Source organism: Diabrotica virgifera, chromosome 2, assembly GCF_917563875.1.
Source record: "Diabrotica virgifera virgifera chromosome 2, PGI_DIABVI_V3a".
Lineage (NCBI taxonomy): Eukaryota > Metazoa > Arthropoda > Insecta > Coleoptera > Chrysomelidae > Diabrotica > Diabrotica virgifera.
This window is the reverse complement of record NC_065444.1, coordinates 196,861,761-196,873,206: the sequence shown is the minus strand read 5'-3', so window position 1 is coordinate 196,873,206 and position 11,446 is coordinate 196,861,761. Positions and strand designations below refer to the sequence as shown.

Sequence of the window (11,446 nt, the reverse complement as noted above, 5' to 3'; positions counted from 1 at the left end):
ATGACCATTCCTGTCGACGCTCATAAAGACTTCATGTTTTGTGATGACTGTCAACTGTCAACCTTTTTTGACACTTGACACTGACATGTTCGGTGTTGTTTGAATCCACGTGCTAGGTTTATTATTAAAGAAAATGGGTAAATTTAGAAGTAAATTAAAAGGACAAACTAAGGGGAAGAGATGGCCAAAAGGACAGAGTTCCAGTTCAAATCCTGAAACTAAAAAATACCGAGATTTAGCAAAATCTCGCTTTTTCCAAGAAAATTTAGGTTAGTGCATATTACAATTTATATCACTATGTATTTATTTTGGGGCCCGGATAGCTCAGGCAGTAGCATGTCTGGCTTCCACGCAGGTAGGCCGGGGTTCGAAATCCAGCGCCGGCGAGAACATCTAGACATTTTTAAATGTCTATTGGCCCCAAGTCGACTTAGCCTAAATAAAAATGAGTACCTTGGGTAATAATAGGCGGTTGAAGCGTAGCACTGATCCTGTTACCGTCCTTGTATACCGTAGGCCCTAGATATAGCAGACTACCCTGCTATAATCCCAAAGCTGCGTTAGGGGTATAAAACAGGAGGCTATCATTATGTATTAATTTTGTATTTCATTTATTGTAGGTCCCAGTAGTTTAACGTCAGATGCTCTAAAGAAACACGATGCTGTGCAATCATATATTCCGAAAGCTCCAGAATCCATTAACATGGAGGAAGATACAGAATCTTCTGTTGGAACACAATCTTCTTTTGGTACAATGAAATCTTTTGCTTCAGAATGGTCAGATTGTAGTAACATGTCATTCAATAGATTTTTGACTGTATTTAGATCAGATTCGGCATTACACAAAGAAATGTTGGCAATATTAGCAGCCATAACAGAAGTCATAAAAGAGAATGGAGGATCTGAAACACCTACTGAATACTTTGGTTCCTTGGTATGTATGAGTAAAATATTGTTAATATAAATATGGTAATAAATACTTCATCTTTTATGACAAATGTTTGCATCTTCTCAGTAGTCTATTGCATTCTATTTTCCTTTGGAGAATTAACTTCAAAAGCTTTGCTCTACTGCTTCCTATAACATGGCCAATAAATAATGGGTTACTCTTTTTTATATTTCAAATCAACTATTGTTTTTCATTAGCTATATTTCAAAAACTTCTTATAGCCACTTTACATGATGCAACTAATTGCGCAATTTCTTGCAGCAATAGAAATTGCATCCATAATTAATTGCACAGAAAGTTGCTGCAACTTCTTGCAGCAACTTCTTGCTGCAACAAGTTGCAGCTAAATAGAACATGTCCAATTTTTCATGCAATTTTTTCTGCAATTTGGTTATCTTTTTAGTAACTGTTAAAGGCTACACCAAGCGGTCTAACTGTGTATAATTTTACATGCATCTGATCTGCGACGGAACTGATGTCACATACTGTTTACAATTTCTGACGTGAAGTTGGCGTTGACAGGTGTTTTTGTGGTTAATAAATAATAAATATTTTATTTGGTGACATATTTTAATGTAAAATACATTGTAAAACAGGTAACATTGTATTAAGGAAATATTAAGTCAATAATTTAATGCATTCCTGTTGGTAAATCAAGAAATTATTCCGGAAACCAAGAGTCGGCCATTGTTATGTCAAGTTATTAGCTACTTTTTATCAGCTACTTTGGAATTTTGCTCATAGGTTCAATCCTGGGTGTTTTTATGTCAATGGGCTACACTGTCATCCAAAATTTCAAACTAAAAATTTTTTAAACAAAACTAGAGGAACTTTTTATCAATTTCACGCTTCACAGATATCATTATTCTGGTGGATAACTTTAATTATGCAACATAGGGATTAAAAAAACTATTTTCTATTTGTATTTATTACAACTTGTTTGCTTTTGTAAATAAATAATGTATTATATTTACGGTGACCATATCTTTTTAAAGAAAAAAAGTACAAAAAACAAAAATGTATTGAAAACGCAAAATGTATCTTGTTATTGGACAAATATAACTTTTTGGCATTAAAAATAAATCAACTATGTAATTAACATAAAAAATTATATCAACTAAACTAAACATAACACATTATATTAATTGGATATGGTAATTGAGTCAATACTCGCAATCTTTAGTTTGTATTTTTATTAGTTGTTACATAATCGTGGGGCAACCGGTTTCGAGTCTTACAATATATGACTCATCATCAAGCCCAGTACAAAAAAGTCTTCTTAATACAAACTACACGCTAAAAAACACAAAACGAGAGACATGTACACATATATATATATATATATATATATATATATATATATATATATAAAACTTAAAAACAACTTTGTCTTGGTTTTAATCACACACCATGAATCCAAGTAACTGTGTAGTATTGAACTCAACCTTCCATAGTATGTAAAAATGAGACCTTTTGTCATTGGTAGCGACCAATCTGATGAAAATTGCTTGGTATATAATTTTAATATATATACTACCATCATTCCTCAACTAGTTAAGGGATGATGGAGTTCTGACAAGATAGTATGCGATCAAAAGACATAATATAAAGTTATTAGTAATTGGTATGTACTTACATAACAGCCATTGAAACTGCTCCACAGCTAAAGATGTACGTGCAGTCACCAGCTCCCATAAGGATAGTTGATCGATCAAACAACCTTTAGTCTCTTATATTGTAAGTTGTGTTCAATGTGGAACTTGGAAAAGAAAAATTCTTATGTTCCCAAAGACGTGTGTTTTATATCCTTCACAATAGTTACACTATCCTTCACTTTTTTTTTTGTCAGGCTTAGCCGTTGTTTTTATATGTTTTATGTTTAGTAAATGTAAAAATATTTAATAATTTAATATTGGGACAACACTCACAAAAATTCCACATACACAAATTTTAAAAAAGTTTTTTGGTTGCCAAGACTTTTTATTTTATGTCATATTTTAAGGTTGTGTAAATAAATAAGGTTGTGTGTCTAGGTAGGTTACACATTTTGTGTAAAAATATTTCACTTGTGCAGTGAAGTTTTGTGCACGACCACCGCACCATAAGCCTGATGGCTCATACACTTAAAATGTTTTTAAAGATCATTCATAAACGCATTTACCAAACACTTGATATAGATATTGAAGAAACCCACTTTGGATTCCGTAGAGGTGTAGGTACCCGTGAAGCTCTGTTTGCATTCAACTTACTAATCCAGAGATGCTTAGATGTGAACCAGGATATGTACGTCTGTTTCATAGATTACAACAAGGCTTTCGATAAAGTCCGCCACAAAGAGCTAATGGACGTCCTCAAAGCAAAACAATTACAATACAATGACCTTTGAATTATAACAAATCTATATTATAAACAGCAGGCACACATACGCATTAACGAACACACATCAGAAGAGTTCGAAATTAAAAGAGGAGTGCGATAGGGGCGTGTATTGTCACTACTCTGAAGAAATTATGAAAAAAGCTCTTGAGGGAGGAACAGCAGGAATAAAGGTAAATGGAACGCCAATTAACAACATTAGATAGGTATGCAGACGATACTATCATAATAGCGGACAACCTCCAAGACCTCCAAAACACAAGATAGTTGAGTATGGAGAAGAATACGAATTATCAGTGTAACGTTTGAAAAAACTCCAACATTAATTTAATATCCCAATTCCCAAAAAGAATGTCTATTTTTTTAATTTATTTTGTGAAGTTCAATATCATTATAAGATCCCAAGCCGACCCTGTATACAGCCATGAAGTATTGCAGCAACATTTCAATGTGTTACAAGATTCCTGTTTATTTGAGACGCAAAAACAGAATTTGTAAGAAGTGTTGACAAAAGTACAGTTCTAATGCGTAGATGAACTTTCTAGAACAAATCTTGAACTGAAAGTTGAGTTCTTGTCAACTAAGCATCCCTAAGGATCAAAATCGCTCGGTACTTCCGTCGTATTTTCCCCGATCTGTGGCTTCAGACCGAAGCGCAGATCAGTCCGGTTTGATTTCTTCAAGCGTGAAGATCGCTTGCCGACTCACCCCAAAAGGGCGTGGTGCCTTTTGTTACCCGCCGGTAAAGGGTATAGTATGTCGTTCTGGAAGATCTAGTGTGAGGGCACGATGTTTTTTTTTTACCCCGTAGTGAAGTTGGGTGCTCTTACACTGTGTTTGAGTTGTGACGCAGTACTATACGCCGGCGTGGTATGAAGTCCCTGTATCTTGTCCAAGTTCCTGTTTAAATGAAGTCTTCCGAGTCCCGATTGATGTCCTGATGTAGACATTTTGAGTTCCAGTCCCGTGATGTTTATCCAGTTGATTGCCCCGAAATAAAAAGGAAGCCATGAAGCCCACCTCAGGTCGATGACCCTGTTTGTTTGTAGATGAACCCCCTTTCCGTGTAATTTGTGACGTGTGATAAAGGATTTTGTTTAAATATGGTATGATATATTTTTTTAAATTTTGCAAGGATCCCAAATAGATAAATATTTTTGTTGGTAAAGAGTTTTGAAAAATAATAGTTGTTTGTGCTTTCATGATGCAACTTGTAAATTAAAATGACAGTGACTTTGACCTTTGACAGCTGCGTCAAAATTTTGTTTTGACATACACTGTCCAACAAGTTCTTTTGTCATTCTTTTGTTATGTTAAATTGAAGATTTTTTTTGTAATGTAAAAGATTTGTAGATATTTTGTCCTGTAAAATCATTTCCTGTTAAAAGTTTTTTTGTTTGTTTAAAAAAAAACCACCGTAAAGTTTTAAATAAATGTTTGTGAAAGTGTATCTATCATCTCATTTCTGTAGCCTTTGGAAAAATTTTAACAGAAAACTAATGCAACTGTATGAAAGTTTTAGTTCAGGAGAAAAGAAAGAATATGGCATAGAAGCCAATAATAAGGAAAGATGTTGTCCCAATGTAACCCCAAAGAGGAATCAATGATGATTGTCCCCCCGATTGGTACCCGTAAGTAAGAAAGTATCCAGTAAGTACCCATAGGTGAAATAGAGGATTTATTTCAAACGGCGTCCCTTTTTGTTAAATAGTAGAAAGATCCTCTAGTCAGAGTAAGTACCCTTATGTATTTAGTTATGGTAGTGTAGTCATCTTAACACCCCTTCACCCTCCCTAACGAATCTACGACCTAGCTCCCGCACAACAAATGAGCTGCCGTCCCGCAACGAGGCTTTATGTGTCTGCTTCTTCTTCTTTAGCCCCATTCTTACCCCCCAGTACCTCTATAGATAGTCTTTCCTTGTTCCCATATGAGCAGACATGTAAAATGCTTCAAATGGCGCCCCACGTTGGGCGCCATTTGAAGCGTTTTACATGTCTGCTCATATGGGAACAAGGAAAGAACTAACTATAGAGATACTGGGGGGTAAGAATGGGGCTAAAGAAGAAGAAGCAGACACATAAAGCCTCGTTGCGGGACGGCAGCTCATTTGTTGTGCGGGAGCTAGGTCGTAGATTCGTTAGGGAGGGTGAAGGGGTGTTAAGATGACTACACTACCATAACTAAATACATAAGGGTACTTACTCTGACTAGAGGATCTTTCTACTATTTAACAAAAAGGGACGCCGTTTGAAATAAATCCTCTATTTCACCTATGGGTACTTACTGGATACTTTCTTACTTACGGGTACCAATCGGGGGGACAATCATCATTGATTCCTCTTTGGGGTTACATTGGGACAACATCTTTCCTTATTATTGGCTTCTATGCCATATTCTTTCTTTTCTTCTGAACTAAAACTTTCATACAGTTGCATTAGTTTTCTGTTAAAATTTTTCCAAAGGCTACAGAAATGAGATGATAGATACACTTTCACAAACATTTATTTAAAACTTTACGGTGGTTTTTTTTTTAAACAAACAAAAAAACTTTTAACAGGAAATGATTTTACAGGACAAAATATCTACAAATCTTTTACATTACAAAAAAAATCTTCAATTTAACATAACAAAAGAATGACAAAAGAACTTGTTGGACAGTGTATGTCAAAACAAAATTTTGACGCAGCTGTCAAAGGTCAAAGTCACTGTCATTTTAATTTACAAGTTGCATCATGAAAGCACAAACAACTATTATTTTTCAAAACTCTTTACCAACAAAAATATTTATCCATTTGGGATCCTTGCAAAATTTAAAAAAATATATCATACCATATTTAAACAAAATCCTTTATCACACGTCACAAACTACACGGAAAGGGGGTTCATCTACAAACAAGCAGGGTCATCGACCTGAGGTGGGCTTCATGGCTTCCTTTTTATTTCGGGGCAATCAACTGGATAAACATCACGGGACTGGAACTCAAAATGTCTACATCAGGACATCAATCGGGACTCGGAAGACTTCATTTAAACAGGAACTTGGACAAGATACAGGGACTTCATACCACGCCGGCGTATAGTACTGCGTCACAACTCAAACACAGTGTAAGAGCACCCAACTTCACTACGGGGTAAAAAAAAACATCGTGCCCTCACACTAGATCTTCCAGAACGACATACTATACCCTTTACCGGCGGGTAACAAAAGGCACCACGCCCTTTTGGGGTGAGTCGGCAAGCGATCTTCACGCTTGAAGAAATCAAACCGGACTGATCTGCGCTTCGGTCTGAAGCCACAGATCGGGGAAAATACGACGGAAGTACCGAGCGATTTTGATCCTTAGGGATGCTTAGTTGACAAGAACTCAACTTTCAGTTCAAGATTTGTTCTAGAAAGTTCATCTACGCATTAGAACTGTACTTTTGTCAACACTTCTTACAAATTCTGTTTTTGCGTCTCAAATAAACAGGAATCTTGTAACACATTGAAATGTTGCTGCAATACTTCATGGCTGTATACAGGGTCGGCTTGGGATCTTATAATGATATTGAACTTCACAAAATAAATTGGAAAATAGACATTTTTTTGGGAATTGGGATTTTAAATTAATGTTGGAGTTTTTTCAAACGCTACATCAGTAAACATCAAGAAAACTAAACACTTTATGAGGATATCAAAAACCCAAAATAATGATAAAAGCCTGACAATTAAAGGTAAAACTTTAGAACAAGTTGAAAACTACAACTATCTTGGCACAATAATTAATCCCACAAACGATTACTCCAAAGAAATCAAAGTTCGAATAGAGAGGACAAGAACAAACTTCAATAAAATGAGAAAGGTAGTTTGTGTAAGAGAACTGAAATAATTAAGACTTAAGAGTTAGGCTGGCAAGGTGTTATGTTTTCTCGACTCTACTTTACATGACAGAAGCATGGTCAATTAACACGTCGACTACTAAAAAGTTGGAAGCATTTGAACTGTGGGTGAAGGTACCTGAAGATAGCATGAACCGAGCCTGTCACAAACAACGAAGTCATGAGAAGAGTCAACAAAAGAATGGAAATATTGGAAACCATCAAGACACAAAAGCTGCAATACCTGAAACAGTATAAAAAGAAATTTGTTTAAAAGTACATAGTAAAATATAAAAATATTCATTTTTTAGAAAAAATAAGTACATTTGCGTGTCCTTGGAAAGGTTTTAAAGTACATTAGGACAATATTTAAAAATAAGTACTGTCCTACTTAAATAAGTACATATGGTCACCGTAATTATATTATAGGTATACTTGCATTAGGTATTAATTGATTTTGTTATAATACATAATATTATAATTTTCTCAAATTATAATCTAACATAAATAGTCTAATATCTGATAAATCGACTCAAAAATTCACATTTAATATTTAATTTATAAAAACAACATAACCTAAAATTGATGCTATTTTGTCAAAGTTTCTTTCTATTTCATGTCAGTTTATTGCACCATGTAATCACTTTATTGCAGAAAGTTAGTTGCAACTTATTGCACAAGTTCTTGCGCAAGAAATTGTGCAATTAATTGCGCAATTACTTGCATCGTGTAAAGAGGCTATTACTTGATCTATTGATCTATCCAGGTTACTCTTAACACATTGCGTGCAGATGTCTGCTCCTAAGACTAATACTCTGAACGGACAAAAAACACACATTTTTCTTCTTGTAGTTTCTTCTATTGGAGGTTGGCTATCATCGCAGCTATCCGTACCTTATTGGCGGCTGCTCTGAAAAGATCTACTGAGCTGAAACTATACCACTCTCTTAAGTTTCTCAGCCAGGAAATTCTTCTTCTACCTATAGATCTTTTCCCCTTAATTTTGCCCTGATGAGCCTTAATATCTCATATTTCGCACCTCTAATAATGTTGCTCAAATATTCCAGCTTTCTTGTTTTGATGTTCTTTATCACCTCGCAATCCTTTTGTAGCCTTCTTAACACTTCTGCATTTGTAACTCGTTGAATTCATGGTAATTTCAAAATCCTTCTATAGCACCACATCTCAAATGCTTTCAACTTCTTTATGTTATCTACTTTTAGTGTTCATTTCATACAACAAAGTCGAAAACACGTAGCATCTTAAGGCTCTTATTCTAAGCTCCAGAATTTTTTTTCATTTTTATAAATGCTTTTTGATATTTGTAGTTATTCACTCTTTCTACTTGTTTTCCCTCGATATCTCGCACACATATGTAAATATCTAAACACACATTAAAAATGCCTATAATTAATGGCATACATGTGCGCTGTCCGCACATTGGTGAGGGCGTCATGTGGCTCACATGTATGCCATCCGCACAAAATGTGTTAAGAGTCTTAGATCCGCATTACAAAGGCTTCTAAAGGCGGCTACAGAAAATGCATGTATTTGTGATGTGCGATGCACAATTCATGGGCAGTTCACTAATACGCACTTTTTGGAAATATATAAAGAGTCACAAAAAAATTATGATGCACCTTGCCATTTACAGCCCCTGCTCAATTTATTAGACTCGCCCTAGAAATATGAGTTTTTTTAATTTCAAGCACCTTAAAATTATCTTCAAAGTGATACGGGGCTGCTAAATGGGTTAAATAACAATTATTTAATAATCTTGCTACATAATTAAGTTAAAAATTGTGCAATCTTTTTATTGAATTTTGAAATCTTGACAGATGGTAATAAAATGTGCTATAAAGTAGGCAATGAGTCGATTTTTTTCAACTTTAGTTTTTTAGTGAAATTAGTGATTGGCGTTCAATTTCCGTAAAATTTGCAGTGGTAAATGTTAATATTGTTGCACTGTAAGGTTAGTTTTTATTTTGTTTAATCGATTTTAAGATATTAATTTAAATATGTTAATTTCTAAAACATGAATATCTTCGATTGAAATTTTTTCATATGGGTGATTGAAGAAATCTTTCTGTTGAGCAAATCTTTTCTGTTACTGCTCTATTAGAAAAAACCACATGTAATAACAGAGAAATAGCCAAAAAATGTGGTGTATCTTAATCGTCAGTTGGAAGGTTGAGTCAAGAACTTAAAGAGAAACATCCTGATACATCGGTTTAGAGGGGTCGGTATGGCAGAAAGATTTCAGTCACCCCCGGTGGGCAACGAATTTTAAAGAATTTGGCTGTGAGACACAGAAGAGTCATCCATAGCGATATAAGGAATAAATTGTAAGAATGAGAGTGTTCAGTATCTGAGTCCACTGCACGCCGAAATTTGTACAGTATGGGATTCAAATGTCCTAGACCAGTTAAAGTCTTAATCCTAGGCCAAAACCATTACCAAAAATGCTCAGGAGACGCTTAATTTCGGCCAATTTGCATAAATATTATATGACTACAGAGTCTTTATGCAAATTGGCCCAAACTAAGCGGTATTTGAGCATGTGTGGTGATAGTCGGTTGTTTGGTTGGTTCCTTAACTGGTCTATAACATTTGAATCCCATACTGTACAAAGTTGAAAAAAATCGACTCATTGCCCACTTTTAGCACATTCTATCACCATCAATACAAAAATTTCACCATTTTTTACTTAATTATGTAGCACGATTATTAAGTAATTGTTATTTAACCCATTTAGCAGTTCCGTATCATTTTGAATATACTTTTAATGTGCTTGAAATTAAAAAAACTCATATTTCTAGGGTGAGTCTAATAAATTGAGCACGGACTGTATATTTAGGAAATGATCAAAGTAGTTCTGGGGAGGAAGCTGTGAATTTATTCGCCAAATTTTTTTCTACAGTGTTCACTAACCACAATACTACCCCCCCCCCCCCCCACAATATCAATTTGAAAATGCTGGTAACATGAGTTCATGCTCTTTTAACATTAGTACTATTTTTGAGAGTATTCACAATTTGTCTCCTAAACTAAATTTTGGCCCTGATGGCATTCCTAACTATCTATTAAAACAATGTGTTTGTACTATATCTAAGCCATTGTATATACTCTTCAATAAATCTTTGCAAGAAGGGGTGTTCCCTGATTGCTGGAAATGTAGTTACGTAAAACCTATATTTAAATCTGGTTCCAAGTTAAATGTTGAAAACTACAGAGCAGTTTGTACTTTATCAGCAGTCCCAAAATTTTAGATTATTTAGTTACTATGTAGCTTACTTGTGAATTCAGTAGTATTGTGGTGAATGAACAGCACGGTTTTGTACAGGGTAAATCTACAGTAACTAATTTACTTCTTTATCAGAATGACATTGTTATTGCTTTGGAAAACAAGTTACAAGTAGATTCCATCTATACTGACTTTTCTAAAGCATTCGATAGGGTCAATCATAATATCTTACTTGCGAAACTTACAGCATATGGTATTTCTGGAAGTTTTTGAAGATATTCTTCTTTAGCGACGAATCGATTGAGGGTAAAATTGTACATCAACCACGCGCCTGCGCACACTGACAGTATGTAGTTCATTGCTAATCTTTCAATATAGGTATGTATGACAATGTATGTATCTGTAACCGTGCAAATAAGTCATTAAAAGAATATATTAGTGGTTTTAGGAAATGTATTATTTATTATAATTCTTGTCTTTTTGGATTTGTGTTTCCCTGTAGTAAAATAATAAAATAATATGTAGGCATAACATGTTTACAGTTTGTCGCCGTGTTGTGTAATTATATCCGAAACTTACGTGTCAATTCAAGTGGCTCGATGGCGTAGTTGGCAGAGCGGTGGGACAGAAAACGGAAGCACACGGAAGGTCGCGGGTTCTAATCCTAGACGATTCATACTTTTTTTTATTTTTCGTTATTTTAATAAAAATTTTTTGGAAGTGGTAGATAAGAAAGTTGGTTTAATTTTTAAATAAAATACAAATAACCTGTTAAGTATATTTACTTCGTTTAAATTACCTACATAATAGAAGAATATCTTCTTACGTGCGTACAAAGTACACACACATTCTTTTTTGGATGCAAAGTTACCTGACTAATCGAAGTTTAAGTGTAAAAATAGGATGTTTTCTTTCTAATGTTTTTACAGCTACATCTGGAGTACCGCAAGGTTCCCACTGTGGCCCCCTTTTATTTAATTTGTTCTTGAATGATGTTCACTCTATTTTTAAAGAAG

The 11,446-nt window shown here is 34.6% G+C and overlaps 1 protein-coding gene across 2 annotated transcripts in view; it reads left to right on the top strand.

The window, feature by feature from the left end:
- The first annotated feature begins 43 nt into the window (after positions 1-43).
- Positions 44-11,446, top strand: part of LOC114330504 (RRP12-like protein) — a 119,585-nt gene continuing 108,182 nt past the window's right edge. For both annotated transcript variants that reach the window (XM_050643007.1, XM_050643006.1), the window contains exons 1-2: positions 44-269; positions 621-934. In XM_050643007.1, coding sequence (XP_050498964.1) covers positions 134-269; positions 621-934 — 450 coding nt within the window. In that variant the 5' untranslated portion in view covers positions 44-133. The remainder of the gene's footprint in view (positions 270-620; positions 935-11,446) is intronic.